General features: G+C 41.1%; 1 protein-coding gene across 1 annotated transcript in view; it reads right to left on the bottom strand.

Moving 5' to 3' along the window:
• Positions 1–21,696, bottom strand: part of tenm1 (teneurin transmembrane protein 1) — a 165,317-nt gene that overhangs the window by 105,612 nt on the left and 38,009 nt on the right. The window contains exons 3-4 of the mRNA XM_061079393.1: positions 19,549–19,792; positions 12,721–12,959 (exon numbers count right to left, since the gene is read on the bottom strand). Of these exons, the coding sequence (XP_060935376.1) occupies positions 12,721–12,959; positions 19,549–19,792 (483 nt within the window). The remainder of the gene's footprint in view (positions 1–12,720; positions 12,960–19,548; positions 19,793–21,696) is intronic.

The following is a 21,696-nucleotide window of genomic DNA, read 5'->3' on the forward strand; positions in this document are numbered from 1 at the left end:
TCAGCACTTTATGTCACTAAATTCTACACGCTGCAACTCTAAACAACCAAGGAGACAAGTAAGACGGCAGAAGAATCAAATCCGGAAATTTGTGGATGAAGTTACCAGGGCTGCTGAGATAACTGCTCCCATTCAGCTGTTGTGCATTAACAGCTGGAATGGAGAGCTGTATGGATGGCAAACTTTTATTGTGATTGTCATGGAAACCCTGTACCCACGCAATTCTCTCTCTATACCAGTCATTGCAGACCACCAGGTTTTAAAAGCAGGCTATTCGAGCTAGTAGGCGTAGAGATAATGTTAGCATGCAGTGTGTGCGGCAGTTTTGACTTTTGTTGTTGTCAGGCATGTGTGCGTGTGTGTGTCTGCAGATTAGATAGTAATGATTGTGGGCTCCAGTGATGACAAGAATTCATACTTATGGTGGGAGAAAGCTTAGGAGATAGAGGAAAAATGTGTGTGTGTGTGTGTGTGTGAGACCGTGTGTGTGGGTGTGTGTGAATGTTCCTTTTTAATGCTTGTTCCACTACTTGCAGTTATGTGGTGTTTGTAACGGTCCGGAGCCGGACTGCTGGACACTGTGCTAGATTGACTGTGAATATACTGTCTTATCGATAACCATTACAGCCAAGGTAGCACTGCAGTCAGTTAAAAATGATTTATCAATACTCTCGCACAAGCGGAAACACACCCGGCCCTGATTGCCAAGTACATTTTCGCTCATTCACATAGCAAACTGCGGACTGTATTCTGTCTGACAACCAAAGACTACAGCTGGCTTTGCCCAGCAGCAAACGCTTTCAAGAGCATCAGTCATTCGATTTAGTGTGTAGTTTAGCATGTACAGTAAAAGCGATTGCTCATCCAAGTTCTGCATGGATGTGTCAGCCTCTAGCTAAGCCACAACTTCTGAGGGACGGGAGAAAGAAAGGCAGAGAGGGAAAGAAGGGCAGAGCGAGATAAAAGGACGGGGGAGAACGGGAGAGGCGGGGCTAAGGGAGAAAGGGGAGACAAATGGGGAAAACAAGTGTGAAGGAGAGTGAAGGAGAGGGACTTCAGAGCCAATAAAACAAATCGGTGTCTAAGTCAACGTTTGAGTAGAGACTGAGAGCCTGAGGGTCCCCCTGCCCTCCCGCCTTTTCGCCTGTCGGCCCTTGCTCCACTCTGACAGACAAGAGGTACTAAAGTGTTTTTCTTACTCCCCTCCACCAAGCCCTTGAAAGCTACTAATGCTACTGTCATGACTGTTTAAGTGCGTACGTTTACGTGCATGAGCGTGTATGTGTGACTGCTGACATTTGCTAGGGTGCAAGAGTGTGTGCGTGTGTGGGCAAGCAGCCCACACACGCAGAAATACCGGTGCAGAAATGTCTTCACCGGTATAAACCTACGGACTCTTCATCGGTGTGACCTTACTAATCTGGGATGGAAAGTCCTGTGTGGATCAAAGGGATGAAATGACGGGATAAAGGCCGAGCGGAGGTGGTGACACACTTCTCATGTCCTGAATGATGAGATGTGCTGTACATCCCTGTGTTTATTTACCAGTAAACCTCGCCGTCATGGAGTCCAACAGATCGCAGCTTTCTGCTTCACACATTTTTCTGTTGTTTCTTTCATTTCTAATCACGCCTCCTCTCTCTTTCTCTTTCTGTCACAGCCCCCCTCTCTGTCTCTCTCTGTCTCCCACTCACTGTGTTACTGATATGGCCCCTTTCTGAAAGCTGAGTCATGTTACAACAGACAGAATAGTGTTAAATGAGAAGGGGATCGGCGCCATGGTAGATTCCCCTCCGGCAGCCACCATCTACCAACACTGCAGACGGACGGCGACTCACAACTGCCGATCACATACAGCTCGATCCCTGCGTGCTTATGTGTTGGTGTGAGGGTGTGTGAGTGCGTTTGCCGGAGAAGATGAAAAAGGGGAAAAAAGAGTGTGAGTTACAGCGCACAGGCAAGTGCATGTGCTTGTGCGTGTACCGGTGAACTATTGGAGCTATTGAGGCTATTCCATTGCAGCCTCTCTGACCTTCTAAAGACATTTTACCAAAGGGCTCTCTCACCATTCAGAGCTTTCTGACCAGTCTTTCGAGCCATTTAATGCAATTTTACCAAAGGCTTCTGTGGCTGTTAGGGTATTTTTTAGCAAAGGCCAGCGGGTTTCTAAGAGCTGCATCAGACGACCAAAACAGAGGTCTGAAAACAAAGAGAAACTGGACCAATCAATACAGACCCCAATGAGGCATGAAGCAGCTGGCTGAAAGAAGCTCGGCTGAGGAGCGCACACACACAAGAAAACACACACACACACAATCACAAGGCCTCGCACACACCTTCACGTACATGCTTACACACACATACAGGGCATTTAGACTCAGCTACACAAGTATGTAAGGCTTTTTTTCTTCAGTATTTAATAATGTCCAGCCAAAAACAAGGAAACCAATTGAGCAGGTAGAGCAGGGCTGTTTAAAACCAATGTTTGTGTTTCCATGCTGCTAGATCACTGACCACACTTTACAGTAAACAAGCTCAGAAAGTGAGGAGAAAAATATGAAAAAAATGTGCTGCAAGTCGGGCATCGGGGTAATTTACACTTTGCAAAAGGAGGAAGCTGAATATAATGAGTCCTTTTGCATAGTCATCCAGACACACACAAATTGAGATACGCAGAATGACTGAAAGGTGAAATGCAAAGAGCAGACCACACTTCGGGCGACAGTGTTGTTGTGTCCAACTAAACTCTGCTTCGCAAGAGCACTCCTAATAGAACAGGTTTTCCTTCCCAGGGCCTACCGGAAAAAGGTTGTGGCAGCTATCTAACACACTCAGGATTACCAAGTCACTAATTGGTTGCCAGTTGCCCTCCTCAACAGAGCTGCACAATAAATAGGATCGCAGCTCACCCGAGACAAAACAGGCGATTACTTGTTCCTAAATGACCCTTTTGGGAGAAGGTAAGGTTTTATTAGGACCTTGCCAACTCAGCACCTCAACAGCCGTCACCGGACTCAGCCGGCCCCCTTTAAACTTCACCTCTGTTCCCCATCTCTGGCCTCCTGCCCACCACCTGCTATTAGAACAGACTGCAATCCCCACGACTCCGACTCGTCACTTGACTGAGGTTATTATTACTGCGGTGCTGCGATTCGCTAATGAAAGCAGTGAAATCCACACAGCATCATCACAGAGATCACATTTATCGTCTATTGCTGATTGTTTTGCCTTCCTCGTTTTGTCTGCACTTGCTCTGTAACACCTACCCATAGCTTCAGGACCTGATATGACTCAATGTTCAAAACTTTTCAAATGGTTTTTATCCCACACAGACGGTACAAGCATCTAAGAGTTCAGTGCAATATGCTGTGCAATGGCCTGCAGATTGTGCCGTCCGATTGCATGTGGGGCACAGTTCAGGGTGAATAAAAGCAGGAGATCTTTGGCAGAGTAAATCAGAACATTTGAGCTTTTTTCCAATTTAGACTTGGACTATCTTTTTTTACTTTAGGCATGTCTGTGTGTCCACATGGATTTGTTCAAACTCTTTGCTCCTTTGTCCTTTACATTGGCGCACTGCAAAATTAGGCCAAGGAGTTTTTCACTCGTGTCTTTCTGTTGAGTTATTCCTATAATTATTCTGCACACAATTACTGACTTGGAAACTTGCTTATATGTAAATGTATTTATTATATATAAATGTAAGTTCTTAGTGTGACTGAAGAGCTGTGACAAGATGCATGTCTTAAATTGGAGATGGATCAAATAACAAGTTTTGATTTTCATAACAGTTAAAGTCGTATCAGTCCTGATTTGTTGTCAAGAGAGATAGACCTTGGCTTTGATATCAGCATGGCCTTAAACCTGCTGCAAACTAGGACTGCACCTATCGATTATTTCTTATCGATTAATCTTACTATTAATAATTCGATTATTTGTTCTTAAAAAAGAGAGATACAAGAGCTTGTTCAGTTAAATTAAAAAGAATATATAAATCTACATTAAGCTGTCCAACAACAAAATAAATGACAACCAAAGTAACATTCAAGTAACTTTATGAAGGAATATCAAAACACTGTGTAAATCAGGGTAAAATTTGGGCAATTTGAGTAAAGCTGAAACTTTTTTAACAGGAATAATTTATCTCCAAAAACAAACACATACACAAAAGCACATGCACAACCCTCATCCTACTCTTCTCTCCTCCTCGCTCCCTCCCCTCTCTTTTCTTCTGGTCTCTTTCGCCTTCTCTCCTCCTCTCTCTCCCTCCCTCCACTTGCCCGTACATAGCGGTTGTGCTGCTGCGATAAGCCATTTCTGATTTGCAGAGCTTACAGAGCGCCACTAAAAACTCCCACACTTTAGATGAGGGGTATTCAATTAAAATTCAAAGAGGTCCAGTTAGAGATAATTTCCTCAAGCAAAGGTCCCAAACATCGTAATGTATGTTTTGAAGTAGCCCAGTAGTTTTATAAATCTCTGTATGAAATAAAATACTGACAAGAGAACATTTTATAATTAAATAGAAATTCAACAATAGGGCTGCACCTATCGATCATTTTTATTAGCGATTAATCGTAGAATTATTTTTTATTAAGAGATTTATATAATATATAATGGATTTCAAAAGCTTAAATTGAAAAACTCGTTTATATTTAATTAACAGTCTTCTCTGAAAAATAAACGAATCTGACAACCTACAAAGTATGCACCTCAGGCATTATTCCACAACAAAACAAATTCCATCTGAACTGCTAATTTTCCTTTAACAGTCCAATAGAGTAAATTCTGGTGTAAATTCAAGTTTAGCACTCTATCAAAAAATAATATTGAAGTAGCATAGTAGTTGTATGAATTAATGTATCACGTAAAAGCTAACAAATAAAATAAAGTAAGTATAATTAAATAGTATTTCAACAATTTTTATTATAAAGTTTCACACTGAACTGTACTCCTATAATAAAATATATATAGTTTTCTTGTTTCAAGTAAAATACAGATTGCATACAAATAAACAAAGGGCTTTTGAGTTTGAACCTTTTCCTTTTTATTTCTTAATATATAACTACATTTCACATATACACAATCTCAACAAATATTTGAAAAATGTAAACGCTCGAACACCTTCTTTTCATCTTTGTTCCCCACTTTCTCTTATTCAGTAAGAGAAGTAAACTCTTCCTTGTATTGCCAGGATTTACAACAGTAAAGACAACCACTAAAGACAATAGAGCATTTTTAAATCTTTTTTCTGATAGACCACAAACAGATGTAACAGGTCTTTAGTATTTTGATTGTGAAAATGCTCACACTAGATTATCCAGTCAAAATGTAGAATCACGCACTTGGCCATTTCAGAATGCCGATTCAAGAGACTTAACTCACAGAAATTTGATCAAACATCACTTCAGAATAAATACAAAGAGGAAGGCGAAGAGGAGCTCTAAATCATATGTGACATGTAAACCCCTCACACTGGCCTGATAATCTGCTCAGATCAGCCTCAAATCATCAACCCGCTCGTAGGGTTGAATCAGATAAAAAATGGAAGCGATTATCTTCTTGTGTGGAGCATATATAAAGCTTTCCCTATCCACTAAAGCTATTATTTATGTTTTTCACATCTGCAGCTGAGAAGATTTCTGTGTTCAAGTTCCTGGTTTTGCTATCTTAGCTATTAAACATTGATGAGAGCCTGGAGCACTGATGCTGAAGGATGGATTATTACCAGCCTGAGACCAATGTAAGACAACTTCTCTCATGCCTGACGAGAGTTCGCTCGTTGGTCATTCTGTCAAATGCTCAAACTTTTGAGAAGCACCATCACAGTCCTTAAGAAATGTTGGCATGTTGATTTGATAAGATGAGAAACCTAGTGAAGGGAAAGTTTAGGGGGCTTGGCTCCTAATTACATCACCAAGGAGGTAAATATTTTTGTCTTCATTTGTTTGTCTGTTAGTTAACAGGGCAGATTGACACAAAACTTGGTGGAAGGTTGTGGCATGGATCACAAAATTGTTTTATTCAATCTGAGTGCAGATACGGATCACAGGCCGGATCCAGGATTGTATGTTTTTTCACTTTCTGTAAAATTTCAAGAGAGAGAGGGGTTTTTCAACATTTTCCTTTAGTTCTCAAAAAATAATTCATGGATCTTGAATAACAATTAAGTCAGTCACGTGTAGGGGACTGATATATCTGCATGCGTGCAATTTGGCAGAGATTCAAATGAATATCCAAATGTAAATTTAAATGTGGTTTCATATAGGTACTGTTGGGCCTTAGCAGAGTTTTGTGCTATGTGGTAAGTTCTAGGTGAGAGAGATATGGGCTGAAGAAGTGTGAACCACCAATTTGCCTTAGTTAGGATCCAAGACACATAAAATGATTTTCCACAGGTTTATCATGTGACCAAATCAGCATCAAGATCTGTGACTGTTCAAGTGTGATGACTTTACACCAAACCATTAGAGGTTGTGCCTCAGATATAGGAAACATCGTCAGTTTGTAGAAGTTGTCAGACGAGACAATTCCTTTAAAGCTCTTTGTATCAGTTTTTCACGTTTTATATTTAAAGCGCACAGAGCCTCTGACACCATTGTCACTTTATCTACAGGCGCACACAGCTCAGCCCACGTCCAACCTCGTCTCCACACTCCTCCTCTCTCCAGCGTTTACAACATAACAACGTTGTCACCCGTGCTGCCAACACCTCAGAGCCCTTTAGATTTAACATGATGCAAACGAGCCTTAGCTACAAACCTAGCAACTTTTTTTTGAGCAGGCATCAGCTCCTTTCCTCCAGGTACTTTGATCAGCCTCAGCTCTACACTTCACACAGCAGCTGCTGGTTATGCAAGTTGTGAGCCAGGTTTAATCAAGCGACCAGTAGTGGGCCTGAAACATAAATGAGCTGCATCTGCGTGAGCCACTGTGAGGAACCAGTAAGTGCTGGGAGATAGTCGGCCCCCCCACAACTTAGCAGAGCTTCCTCAGCTATATTTACAGCTAATTAAAAGATAATTGTTTATATTATCTTGCCACTGTTTCTACCTTCTAAAATAGCTATTCTTTTAATAGCTGACAATGAGCCACCCACCTTTTTTCCAATAGAAACATGCTTTCTTCTCTTTGTATCCCTCCTTCCTCTGCTGTGGTTCTCTGCTAACCAGTTAGCATTAGTTGTTAATTACGTTAGCATTAATCAATTGAAACGTGTTGCATGTGTGGGGCGAACCATTTGTGAGTGAGTAACAGGGCAGCTGTCTTTTTGCTTCCTAATTCAGTCCGGTACTTGTTTATATTTTCAGCCAATATCAATTTATTTATTAGATTAATTATGATCCGTAGAAACTTAACACTGAAGAACCAAACTATTACACAATGCAAAAAAGCAACAACAACAACAATAATAATATTAATAAAAATAATTAAATAATTTTAAAAAGTAAATTTATGTTGCTTCACTGCTTTTCTTAGTTGTTAGAAAAATGCATTCCTTTGTATTCCTTTTCTTCTCTTTTTTTAATTAAGTCTGGGGGGTCACTTAAAATTTTGGGGCACTTCTACTGATAAAAGCAAACCTTCCACTGCAATTATACGAGTGTTCCTAGACTGTATATAAAGATAGATAATACATCCAACTCCTGCGGGACATTGACCAAACTTAAAGCTCCTCATCAAATAATTGTCATTTTAGGTCATTTGTGATTTGAATGATGTTTGTTCACGTTTCATTTTTACAGTAAGTTCCAAATGTGCAAGATGGTTGTGTTTGTATCCGATATATTTTAGCTTATTTTCTGGATAATGGAAGGAAGTGGAGACTTGTTGTCCATGTTTAAGAACAGTCTGTGCTGCTGCCTAAAGCAAATTAGCCCTCACTGCTCTTTTAGATGTTTATGTGTTGTTGTTTTTTTACATCGAATACATAGGGGTTAATGATGGCTGAAGGGATTTCTAATCCATCACTGTTAACAGCCAATAGGTCCACTGAGTTTGGCTCATGTCAGAACAGTAATAGTGACAGCCGGCCGGCAAACATGGCAACACCAGTGTTTACACTCTCTTTTCTCTCTCATCTCTGTTGCTGCTGTGATAGCAGCTGAAGGAGGGAGGTTTCCCAGTGCGGTACATGTGCAGCCGTCTGCGGTCACCTATTTTTACTCTCACAAAAATGATGCAACAGCTGCCTTTTATCGATAATGTTTGCTAATGCTACTTTTGATGCTGCCTTTCACCGAGAATTAGGCTTAATGGGTTTCTAGTGTCATCTTTTCAGTGTCTGACAGAAAATGGATGACTAAAATGAACACAAAAAAGAGCCCTGGGTAATATAGATGCTCCAAGACCACCACAGATCCTTATAGCCTAATGTCTTTACTACACATTAATGACTTGCACGTTGTTGTAAAATTTAAATGTATATCAGAGTAATTATCCTTTGGGTATTAATGTGTGTAATGCAGAATGTGCGCCCCCAGTTGTAATTTTGATAGCCAGGGTGGTCAACAAGATAGAACACAATAACCCCCATTTCATGATAAGCTGTAATCAGCCGACATGTGATGGTATTACCTTCGGCTCTGGGGAACTACATGAAAATTATCTGCAGATTTGTTGATGATTAAAGTCATAATTTATTGTCGCTCTAATAAACACGGAGACGCAATTTTGCTTTTTTTCATTTGAGTTCAGTTGGAGGCTATCCAGAGTTTGACCCCTGTGATTAATGGCCATGTTTCTAAGCAGATTCTCTGAATTACCATCTCACTGTGAAAGTAGATTTACTGGGAGAAGAAGCGTGAAAGTAATGAACTTAAAGCCACTAACGAGTCATTGGGCTCTTTATGGAACCGCCTGGTCCCCTGAAGCATCACGTCTACTGCACAACAGAACTATAAAGAAGTGTGCACTGTCCGTGTCTCTGTGTGTGTGTGCTGAGTGACTGAAATGTGATTTGGAGGTGATCATTTGATTGCAGGGGAGCTGCTGACTTGCTCATTTCACTCGCTTCTCCCTGTTGCCATGGAGATGATTATCTCTCATAACTGACACATCCCACTCTCCTCATATTTGATTCAACAGCCGGGGATTGTAACAGTTTAAAACAGCAAGACATTCATTAATGCAGAATATATTCTAATTAGCTTTTTGTTTGACAGCATGATAGAGCAATAGTTGGTAGGTTATACGGAGGCAGACCACAAATGAGGTTTAAAATACAAAATGAGTTCCTGGTCGTGTTGTCAGGCGCAATATTTTTTAAGATTACAGATGCAATCTTAATCTGTCCTCTATCTCTCCTTAAATGCCCCGTTTGCTATCATAATGCCTGCTGCTCATATCTGATGGCTGTGTTGTGCTTAATAACAAGCTACGACTGCGGGAGGGAGGGGTACGTTGGGAGATAAACAAATTAACAAAGCTATTCGCAGCCCCTGTAGCACCAGGGGGTATGAGAGGAGGGGGGAGAGGGCAGTAAAGGAAGAGAGGAGGCCTGCCTTAGCTAATCACAACAGGGGGCATGCACTGCAATCATTTACACACGGCATTATCTCTGCAATCATGCATCGTGCCATTGTTGTGCTAATTGGAAACCTTAATTTCTGACAAAATATTATTGCCTCCATTACTTGATGAGTTACTTTTCACCCGAATTAATTAATTCGTCGCATAAATTGGAGAGAAAAAAAGAGCGTTGAGGACTGGCAACAATTTGAGGTGGGTATTAGGAAAGCATAAAATCTATCCAGTGAATTTCTGAGCACTACATCAAGTGTTCAAGACCTCGCTGTGACAACACTGGTCGCTCCTTGCAGCGCCACTTAGCATGGGAGATCAGCTAGCAGCTCTGATCCACAGTGCACCACGCACGACTGCGGCAAAGCAGTGCAAAGTTTGGCTGAGCATCACGAGAAAAGATGGAGATTCTGCCAAATGTAACAGCTGCGTTAAGATGATTTTCACCAAGGGGGGGAGCTTCTCGCATAGTTTGAAATGTTTGGCTCCGGCTTGGCACGACTGAAAAGGAATATGTCGAGGGTTTTTTATTACGTTGGAAATGTCTTGATTCAAACAGCACTATATGCTGTATAAAACTGACAGACAATACACTCTTTATGTACCAGGCCTGCAGGATCACAACGAGTGATATTAATGTGAAAACTTTAGTACTATAACCAACTTCTTCTTTCATTATAAGCTTATCAATAATGTATTTGATTTAGCCATTAATCATCTGGTCTAGAACAGAAACATGGAAAATAGCTAGAGAGAAAAAGAAGATCATGCAATAATTTTTTTCTGACTTAGTTTAGTAAATGCTTACAGCTGAGATGCTTGAATAAGAGATGGTTTCATATGTTTTCTTGTAAATCCACTTAAATCTACTTTCAAAATAGTCTCTATTGTCTGTTGCATAGCAGTAAACTAATGCTTCAGTGTAGTGGAGAGTTTTAATACATAAAAATGTAAAATAAAAAATATTTTGTTCCCTTTAGGATACACTTTCATTATTAATAAAAGTAATTATAATGTCGAAATGATAATATCATTATTATAATTCTTAATATATGTAAAAAATATAACGCCTCCCTACCAAGACATTGCAGAATAATCTAGCTGATTATATTTTGAATAAAGTAAAATTAATTATCATATTTTAAAAATTGAATAAATACATTTTACTTTGTATTACATTATCTCTGATAAAAGTGATGAATCTTCAGAACATGATTTAATAAGAGACAGACTTAAAGCAAAATTCTGTGTAGCTATAATTGAAGATAAAGATGAGAATACCACACAAAACTACTAAGGGAGAGGGACATTTTTTCGGTTCCTGTCAGTGACTGTTAATTAATTCATTAAAATTACTGAATCATTATGTAATGAGAGAACCTAATCATCTGGTGGCCTGTGTCTCAACCTCTCCCCCTAGACAAAGACATTAAGTCCATGACCACTTTAATCTCACTATTTGAATATCTTTGATTTACAGGCTTACATATCATCTGTACTTACATCCCATACATCTTGACTCAGTTGCTATGGCGATGTCAACACGAAGATCAATCATTGCCAAGCAGGAGTGGAGCATGACACCAATTAAAAGGTGATGTCGTCTCCAAGTCATCACTCACACTCCTCACTAATGCACTAATTACCGGGGCCGGGACATTAATGGAATAGCATGGTTCAGCCTAGGGATTAATCTGCATGGATTCACCAGTATGTGTGTGCGCATGTGTGTGTGTGTGCGTGTGTGTGTGTGTGATTAATGCAAACCCCCGCCTGCTCCGGCGTGACCTTGAGCACCACCACAGGAGGGAAATGAACTGGCTGGGTGGAGGGTTGGGTTATCTGCTCTCGGGGCGGTAGAGGGGAGACAGTGTGATGGGGCGGAGGGCCGGGCCAAGGTTGAGGACTCACAGGGAATTGGTGCAATCGGAGGGGATCAATAGATACATTTTGTATTTGACTTTGACAAACTTTGCAGATGATCCTCCAGACTACACAGCAACTTCCTCCAAACTCTTGTGAATTTAAAGATCCAAATTACTACTTAGTATCAGTCATAAAAGCTGCAGTTCATCTTCATTCATGAGTGGCTCGGAAATAAGGTGCTTACTCATGGGATACTGCGATATGAAGATACTCCATTACAATTGGTATCCTGCGGTGAAAATGTCAAAGTAAAAGTATGTGAGTATACTCAACAAGAAAAACCAAAAGTATGTAAAGTAAATAATAAAGTACCCAAACTACTTTATGTTCTGTTTGGGCAGTTTAGTCGGTAGCAGTGCCTTATAAATAATCCTACCCTGTAAAGTAAGTAATAACTGAAACTGTGAAGTATAAAGTAGAGTATTCCCTTTTAAAATTAAAGGAAATGTATCAGCTTTAGTTCTTTGTTTTATTAGTGAGATAAGATGGCAAAAAGATACATTAATAAAAGTAGTAATGACATTTGCAGAGGTGTGATAAAAACTCAAATAAAAAGTGAGAGATAAATAATAAGATCTCAACTTAAAACAAATAAAAAAATGTAATATTGAACAAAGCACAGTTAAGAAATAGGCTAAGACAAAAAAGGGTGGATTAAAATAAAACAGGCAACATGGCTTAAATTTATAATAAGGTTATTGTGTGTGTGTGTGTGTGTGTGTGTCTGAGTGTGTGTGTGTGTGTGTGAGAGAGAGAAATAGGGAGAGAGAGAGAGAGAGAGAAGGGGGGGTGAATGAATAAGTACTTATTGTATTGCATGTGCTCATCACAGAGTAATTCCCAGTGTTGTGTGCTGTGGTCTCGGACAGATTATTTAAATTTTGGAATATTCCACAGAGTGCCAAGTTTAGAAAACATCTGCTGCTGCTTTTAAACCCAACTTTTAACCAGTCCTACTTTTCTCTCTATTGATTTCCTTTTCTGTTTCTGTTTTCTTTTTCTTTCTTTATCCTTTTTTTCTTTGTTTTTTTTACCCTTTGATACTTGCAACATTTTGTACATGTAAAAGTTTCTGTTAGTTTCTCTCTGTATTGAGCCCTGTTTGAATTAATTAGGCATTCTCTCCAAACACCGCCCAATTTCCTCGCTCCTCTTGCATTCTGTTTTGACAACGTTGATTCGTTAAAGAAAAGTCTGAACAAGCTCACCAAAAACTTTTGACCACACATGACAACATTGCATCCTTGGTAGGTGTAGTGCACTGCGACTCACCGATGACATATGTGAGCAGCAGGGCCAAGGTGAGCGTGAGGAGCGATGCAGAAAGGGCAGTGCACTTCCAGTTGCAGCAGCGGTGAGGCTTGTTAAAGGTAAACAGTGGTCTTGTCACGCTGCTGCGAGGGAGGGGCCGCGGCGGAGGAGAGTAGACTGTCCCGGAGGTCAGGGGGTAACCCTGCCCCGCCCCTGACAGGAGAGCCGATGAGCCAGAGCCTTGCTTGAACAGGAAGTGTCTGTGGGACAAACAAAAAGCAAAATACATGGTCTGATTTAATTGTCGATATCCTGAATGATTAATGAAACAAAGCCCTCTTGATTAGAGACAACTGTCAACTGATTCTGAAATGACAACTGCTCCAGCAGATTGGAACCATATGCTGTATATAAACATGAACGACGGGCCACCACTTCCTCACACTATCCAGAAATTGAGCTAAAATATTCCAGATACGAACGCCACCATCTTGCAGATTTGGAGTCAGAGTCTACACAGTCTCAATGGATTTTTATAGCATAAATTAACTAGTTAAAACCAAACATACTGGAACAATAAGCACTTGGGACATATTTCCGTGTGAAAATCGACAGTATTTTGGTCCATGTCCTATCCACTAACATGGAGGAGGCTGGCTTTAAGACCTGAACTGCAGGCAGACACCAAGTGATCAAGATGCTTTAGCTTCACTTCATATCAGTCTATGATTATAGCGGTGGTGACAGAAGTTAGGCCTACTTGAGTAAAAACAGTAAAGATGAGTATTGACAGTCATTGAGTCACAGATTTGATGCTAATCTTTGTTTCAATATAGCCCCAGGCACTATGGCTGAATGCTATACACAATAAAGTGCTTAAAGAAGCTAAGCACTTAAGTCTTTCAATTGGTTTTATAAGCAAATAAAGGTTTTGCTGTAGTATAGTTTTGACAGTATTATAAAATCACTGTATGTTTTCACATTTGACACTATAAGAGAGGTGATGATTAACCACTGTGCTTTGGGTGGGTGCTCCAGGAGTGTAAACATCCTTAAATAGCTGTTATTATCCTAAACTCTGACAAAATAAGCCGTGGACAAGCACTCGTGACCTTGTAATTATTAGTAAATGCTGTTCTCCTTGGATTTGGGAGTAATGTGTGGTTGCTGTAAAAAGCCCCTAGTGCTAGCTAGCCATACATGCTAATATTTGCAGTCCTAGAAGCAGATAAGTTTAATCCATTCTCCACACTTTTGCTTTCGTTTTGTTTGTTGTTCTGGAAAGCCCAATTAAAAAAAGGGTGTGACATCAGCTCTTGCTGCTTGGCATGACAAACCCATAACTTGACAGAACGATCCATGCTTGTTTACGGTTGTTAAGCTATGACTGGACGATCGCTGTTCAGGGGACTTGTATAGAGAATCGTCAATTAATTGCCGTCTTTATCTTAAGAGCAGGAAGCCTTTCCGCACTGTGTCCCACAAACTACCTGTCACCTCCGGGACCACCTCCTGTGTCTTTCTTAAGTAGATTATGGTGTGACGTTGAAAACAATCACAGTTGTTGTGCAGGCCTATCTAGGACAGTGATTCACTGGCTTTGCCAATTACCTCGGCACAACACAGACATCATCTTCTCTAAGGTAGCCTATCTAGTTATTATATATTATATTATTCTGATTCTATTTATGCAAATCTACACTCAGTGGAATTCAGTCTCACACGGAGGCACGCCTGACTGAAACTCATTTAAACGGCCCCAAGGTGGGAGATTTTAGAAGAGGCCCTCTCCTGCTATTTTTTAATCACTGCATACAGTCAGGCTCAGGATTCAGATACCACACACACACACACACACACACACACACACACACCAGACTGTTCCACTTTACTACGTAAAGTCCTAACTAAACCTTACCTGTCGAAAAGCTCTTAGTACTATAGAAGCATGTAATTCAGTTAAACCCTTGATATCCCACATGTTTGGCCGCATTTGTGTGCTTTTAAGTTAAGTGCTCTCTTTAATTTGCAAGTAATGCATCATCAAAGATTAATCCAGAAAGCTGAAATCAAGGAAGAAAAGTAGCCTGAGAAAGTCCCTAAGCTCCGTGATTCCACTCGCAATTTATATTATGTTCCACCATAAATTCTGGTAGGTGAGCAGTATACAGCAAGTGACAAATGTAAAACACGGACATTATTCACAGTTAGTGCACTATAACCATTAAAACAATCGAAAATTGTCCACAAAATGCATGCGACCAACTGCGATGTAATATACCCACGGCAGCACATCAGCGTAAGTGACAGAATATTAAACCACAATCTCATATCCAGGCCAAGTCCTTCATCAGAGAGGAAGCCCAGATTTAACCCCCAAAAACCTGCCTCTCTGGTGCAATAGTGGCTAATGCAGAACAGCACTTATATGAAGGAGAATACAAAATCCCTGACAGCCAAGGATCAGTGACTTACCTATTCCTTTTTTAACTCATCAAAGTGACTACTTAAGTTCTACAGCTGTATTAGTTATGAGGAAGAGGTTCATTTTCATTATGAAGAAGAGCACGTTAGATGGCAGATGATGATAGGAAACTAAACTGAAGGGCAATTAATCTGGGTAGCATTTCATCTATATTGTGTTTGGATAATGGAGGGCGAGGGTTGGAGGGTGTCAGTTGAGAAAGCAGAAATATGGCTGTTAGGAAATTATGCAATTTGGAAAAGTGGATCTGGGGAGGCAATTATAAGTAGACCCAGTCTGTCCTGGCCACACTGACTTACATCAAAAAAAAAAAGGAACAAAGACTGCTAGTGTGGAGAAATAAAACATGGCGATACTGGAGAGAACACCAGTGGCATGAAAAAAACAAAACAGGTATGACTCATTGTTTTTTTTCCTGCTTGGTGTGTGTGTATTTTCCATAACAAAAGAATATCTTGGAGCTCCTGGAATTCACAGACTGCAATGATTGCCCTAGGTTACTGCGTGTTCTCTGGGGGTTAATGCAGGCTGCGAATGTGATATGTTCAGGCAGACATGCAGCTTGCCAAAAGTGTTATTCTGTCCGTGCTGCAGCGGCAGGTGTGAGGTCACAGACTGCTGCAAGGACCACGGTCTCTGAAGGGCCCACAGAGGACAGGCCATTAGAGCGAGGCCAGACAGCCGACTGACAGTGTCGCTGGACACCAGACTGCGGCACCCGCCTTTACACCTCGTCCATTTGTCCTCGACAGGAACTCATCCATCTTCTCAAGTCATTTAGTCTCATATACAGCCTTGAATACAGATTGTACTTAAAACCATGAGCACATGTCTGCCAGTGTGGGAGAGTTTAAAGAATTTTGTTTAAATAATTCCCGGCTGTGATCTCTCCAGGGTGTAGGCCACCTCACGCCAATGTCACCTGGGATTGGCTCCAGCTCCCCCCCTAAGGGGATAAGCATTATAGATAATGGAAAGAGGGATGAAGCTGGGGTATATGCACGGCAGAATAAAGTATAAGTTCCATGCAAATTATAGGAAGCTATGCAAAAGAAGATATTTTGCATTGCAATTTTACGATATAAATGCATTATTATTAGCAATTTCTTTAATTTAAAAGCACTTTTCAAACATTGAGGGAATTCAAAGTGCTTTTCCATGAGGTAAAACACGAATCAAAAAAAAGTAATGAACTGTAGAATAAAATAAAAAACATCCAAAAATTTGACAGGGGAACAGTTTCAGTGCATTTAGCAAATCTCATCCAATCGACATTGACGTCTTGTTTCGGACTCGTTGATTGACCTAACCTGTAGTATGATCGATAGTGTTTGTTTCTCCCCTATTTACTCCGTGACTGTCTGAGTGTTTCTCTATTTTTGTGCATCCAAAACGTGGCCCTACAACTGAGACAGATGACAACCATCCCTCCCTGTTTGTTTCCCCTCCTCTCTCCATTCACCCATCAAGTGTCGGCTGAGGGCTGTGAGTCAGATGGGGGACACAGGAGGCTGCACATGGAGCAGCCACACACCTAAGGGTCAATGGTAGTTCAACCCTGAAAGGACAGACCTAGACTTTGGAGACACTCACACATAACGAGAGGGAGAGATGTCCACACAAGACAAGCATACACGGAAAGATGTCAAATACAGGTGAGCTTTTTCACATAGCTGAGGCCAGAACACGGGTCGAGTCCAAAGTGGGGCCATTATTGCCCTGCTGAAGGTGGCTAACAAAGAAAAGGGGGGTCTGGATCAAGTTGAAGAAACTGCATTTGTCAACACTGCGTGCAGCTCTATTCGTCTTGTGCGAAGCTTTTAAAAATTCTTCACTGTTCTTCCTGGCTCCCTGCCTTTGATCTTCTCAGACAATATCCAGAGGCAACGCCCAGGAAGCTCTGAATTCATTTCAGAGGGCAGATTTCCCCGGAGACAGGAAGAAAATGAGAGTTCCCGCTCTTCAGGAGATCGGAGACTTCGGCCCACAGGCTGTCTCTACCTGGATATGTGCGAATCAGTGTGTGTGTGTTGCAGTGTGGACAGGTATATGGGTATATGTGGTATGTGCGTGTGTTATGTGTGTGTATGTGTGTGTGTGTGCTTATTTCCAGCATAAACATTGACCTTGTCGGGATCAGTAGACATCATCGGGACCAAAGCCTGGTCCTGATGAGGCTAAATGTCATCTCTGAGCGCCTGTTTAAGGTTAAATGTAAGATGTGAGTTGTGTTGAGGTAGTCATAGTTTGGTTCAGGATAAGGTTGGTTAAGCTTTCCACAATGAATGGTAGTCAATGTAAAACTCTTATAAGGATAGTTCAGCAAACACGCGCGTGTGTGTGTGTGTGTATGTGTAAGCTGACTTCACTGTGTATCTGCCCAAGCACAGCGTAAGATTCAAGTCTCATTTCTTAGCGATAAGAGGAAGAGGAGAAGACAGGGCATCAGTCAATTTATTACAGTCCCAACATTTGTTATGCCTCTTAACACACACAGTGTGAGATCCAGTCAGATATATTGAATATCCATATCTGCATCCTTCCACTTACACAAGCTGCCTTCTCCAGAAACATAACGGATATGCAGTCGAATAGGAAATCCATGCACACTTCAAAAAATCTTAATCTCGGCTGACGCAATGTCAATACATTTCAATACAGATTCATCAAATTCGCATCAAGGAAAATGGAAGTGTACTTGACACCGAGAGATATTATTTATTTTTTTTGCCACTTTTTATTGAGGTCATAGCATCACTTATAATTCCATTGGCATGCTCCTCAATGTTAAGTTTGTAAACACTTGATACATTTTAATCTCACGCCTTAGATTGAGCCGATAGCAGCGTCAGGGTGAAAATTATAAAATCATTATATTATTAGGATATCTGAGAATATTATAGAAGAAGGGGAGGGGGGTGCTTGATTATTAAATCCATCCGAAACAGTTAAGCACTGAAGACCCAAAAGTACAGATAGAAAAGAGCCAATAATATCTGATTGATGTTAGGGAGGGATACTACTCTGTTGACTATGAATATGATTACATTTATGGTCCAGAACTAATAGCGCACTATCAAATTAAACTTATTTGACTATAAAGTCCCAAATGTAAAAATGCATTATGACAAAAAGCCACCATCCAATATACAGAGCCACTGTGGAAATTGCTTTTATGATCATATATTTCTTTGGGAGAGAGTTCTTTATGTTCTTTAGTTTATGGTGGATTTTCATTTAAAGCACACACACACACACACACACATATATAAGTAATGTAATTACAATGCACTCCTGACAAGTCTTTTACACTGATACTCATGTCTGGCCAGTGATTAATTTAAATTGTCACTGAATCTAATTTTACTTTTCCTATCCTTTAAATGAGGTAAGATCTAATTATGGCCTTAATGCATAACTTATTAAAAACCCTTCTTCTGGCATGGCAGCCTGCCAATCTCGTCCCCACTCATAATACCAGGATTCAGCTGCAGCACTGAGCTCTCATTAGACATGCAAACATATTCTTTTGCACCTTGCTGCTTCTTCTTAGAAGCAGTTCCACAAATGAGGATCTTCTAAATTATTCCCTGATCAATTATTACTTATACAGCAAGCATATGCTTAATGTTTTTGCATGAGATAAAATTCCAGCGATTTGTCTCCCCGGGGCATTTGGAAACATATTCTCGGGTACAACAATTGAGGATGGAACCACAATGTGTTCCTGAAAAGACAATTTCTACTGGATACTGAATTTTTATTCTATTTTGAATCGTATAAACTCAGATTCACGTCGACTGGTAAATCTGTCTGCAGTGGGGGGTACGAAAAAATGAAAAGAAGCCAGAAAAACCTGAAATATTCTTTATGACTTTGATGGTGAGCAGAGTCCTGTAATAATACCCCAGAGGCCTGTGTGGTGTTCCACTTACTGCTCACTACACATGCAAAACATTTCCATCCTCTCCAACTCTTGAGTCCAACGTTCATTCCTAATTATTCTACTCAGATTTTTCTAATAAATTGTGAAAATCTGCCGACTCCAGAGTCCTTAAGAGAAAAAAAGACTTCTTTAATCTAATGATCCTCATTTGTGAGATTAAAGAACTGCCTTTAATCAAGTGCCATTATGTTGAAGTAAGGTGGTTTGCCTGGAAGGAATCTTTATTTTAAGAGTTTCAGTACAAAACAACATTTCCGTCTTTCTGGACTAAATGCATGTTGGAATGAAGCCCTGTATTTAATCCAAATGTATTAAATCGTCTCCCCTTTTTCTGTTCACTTGTTGAGAAAAAAAACACCATGCTGAAAATAACCTTTTAAGGGGACATTAATGAGAGGAACCTGTGGCGTTCTCTCACCTGGTCTCGAGGGGAATGTTGCTGTTGAGCACCCAGCTGTTGTGAAGCTGCGCCTGGTCTGTGCTAGAGCCGTTGTCTGCCCCCTGGCCCCCCTGGCTGGCCTGGCACCGCGTCGGCATGGTCTTCCTCTGCAGGCTGACTTGAGTGTAGGGCGCCGGGCGGGCACAAGTGCAGGCGTGCGGCGGCGGGGGAGGCGGCGGCAGCGGGCGGAACGTGAACTGCCCACCTGGACTGCTGGGCAGCTCTGCGTGGAGAGAAAAGCAAGGGAGCAGCCGGAGGGGGAGGGAGGGAGGGATTGAGGGAGGGAGGGAACAGGGGAGAAATAAACATAGGTTTATTAGGAGTGCCGTACCATAAATTACAAATAAAAGTGGCGTGTACGTTGACAGTTTATTGTTATTGCGCTGATTGAGGGGCATAAATCAGCTTAAAAACTGTCCCGGTCCAGAGGCTTCCCTTCCTACCTGCTTTCATACACTTCCAGCCGCCCCATAAATAGCTTCTTGGCTGGCTGCAACATCCAGGAGTCTTTTAAGAGCTAACATCTCCTGGCTTAATCTGCACCCTTCAGCCCCAACTACCCATGTGATGTTTATTATGAGATCTGCAGCTTTGGCGGAATGAGCTAGCCAGCTGTAACTCCCGCACACTGGTAACCTCGGGGTCTAGCTGGGCCTCTCTCAATCCATCATTTATCATTCTCTTTCACCATCACTCTCCCACTTCTCGCCTCCCCCCTCCTGCTACTCACTCTCACTTTCCAGTCTGTCATAAACCGCACATAGACTAATTACAGTTTTGACAAATGTTCAAATGTGCTTTGTTTAATATCAGTGTGTCTGCATCTGTGTGTACGGGTGCACCCAACTGTACATGAGGCATCTCAGGACATTAGCTGTCTGTGCTCAGGCCTTGTGGCTGCAGCACGGTTGTACGAGCACGGCAAATCCCACGTCACCGAAGAGCAGCCCTGTCCAGCTGTATTGACAATCAATGTAACATTAGCCTTGTAAGGGAGTAGGGACTCGAAGAATCTGCTTGACAGAAAAATATTGGTCCTCAACTCTATTCGCTGCCAAAATGTCACCAATAATTTAGTATCTGAAAGTGTAGCCCACCTGGGAGATCGCCACAGTCTTCTCTGGTCAAAGAGTTAAAGTCAAACTGAGACGCACACCACAGAACACATGGTACAATCCTATCAATCCTCGCCATATGAAAACGGAGAAAAGTTGGGTATCACATAATCTCATTTCAGTTTCCAGCTTCTATTGCCTGCATATACGAACCCCTGCATCTTACTGGTATCTGCACTTCAGGTACCATTACGTTGAAAATGTAGGCATCATCTATCATTTTCCTTTTTCAAATATCGCCAGGAAACAGTTATGGAACATCAACATTTCCATATTACTGAATCTCTGCACATGCCCCCGACAATATATCGCTGCTCTGATCTCTTCACACCAAATTGCTGCTGCCTTTTTGCACAAACATGTCAACCAATATGCTCTGTCACATCCACCAATAGGTATAATGTTCATCGAGCACATCAGGCTTCATGACTCTGACTTGTTGGGATTTCACATTCACAAGATGCACTGTATATTGCCTTGTTGTTTCTGGAATACTCTTGTGGAGCAGCTCTGTAAATGGTCTATAAACTTTCCTCAGTTATATTTCCAGCTTGAATGGCATTTTGAACACGGTTTGAAGATGGTTACAGTTATGACAATAATTCCTCTGCTTGAGTCTAAGTGTGTGCCTGTATATCCACATAGGTGACATTAGAGATCCAAAATGACAAATGCTGTTGAAAGGCTGACAACTTTTATTGATCTTCCAAAACGGCTAGATTGTCTCTGTCACATTTCCAGAGCGCACAGTAAATGTTTGTTTCCGTTCTCGGGGCAGACTGACACGACGGAATTATCTCTTCATTACTCATGACGTGCCATTACTCACATCAAGTATTTATTTCATGGCTTTCGCTGAAACATGCAGGGGGGTTCTAACCAAACATTGTCCCCCCTCCATTGTTGTTTATAGCTCTGGGCCATCTGCGACGACGCACATTTCACACTTGCACATAAAATCGGATATTTTTAGCATGTTTTTGTTGAAGAGCAGCAGCTGAAAGAGTGTGTC

Source organism: Limanda limanda, chromosome 10, assembly GCF_963576545.1.
Source record: "Limanda limanda chromosome 10, fLimLim1.1, whole genome shotgun sequence".
NCBI classification, from domain to species: Eukaryota; Metazoa; Chordata; class Actinopteri; order Pleuronectiformes; family Pleuronectidae; genus Limanda; species Limanda limanda.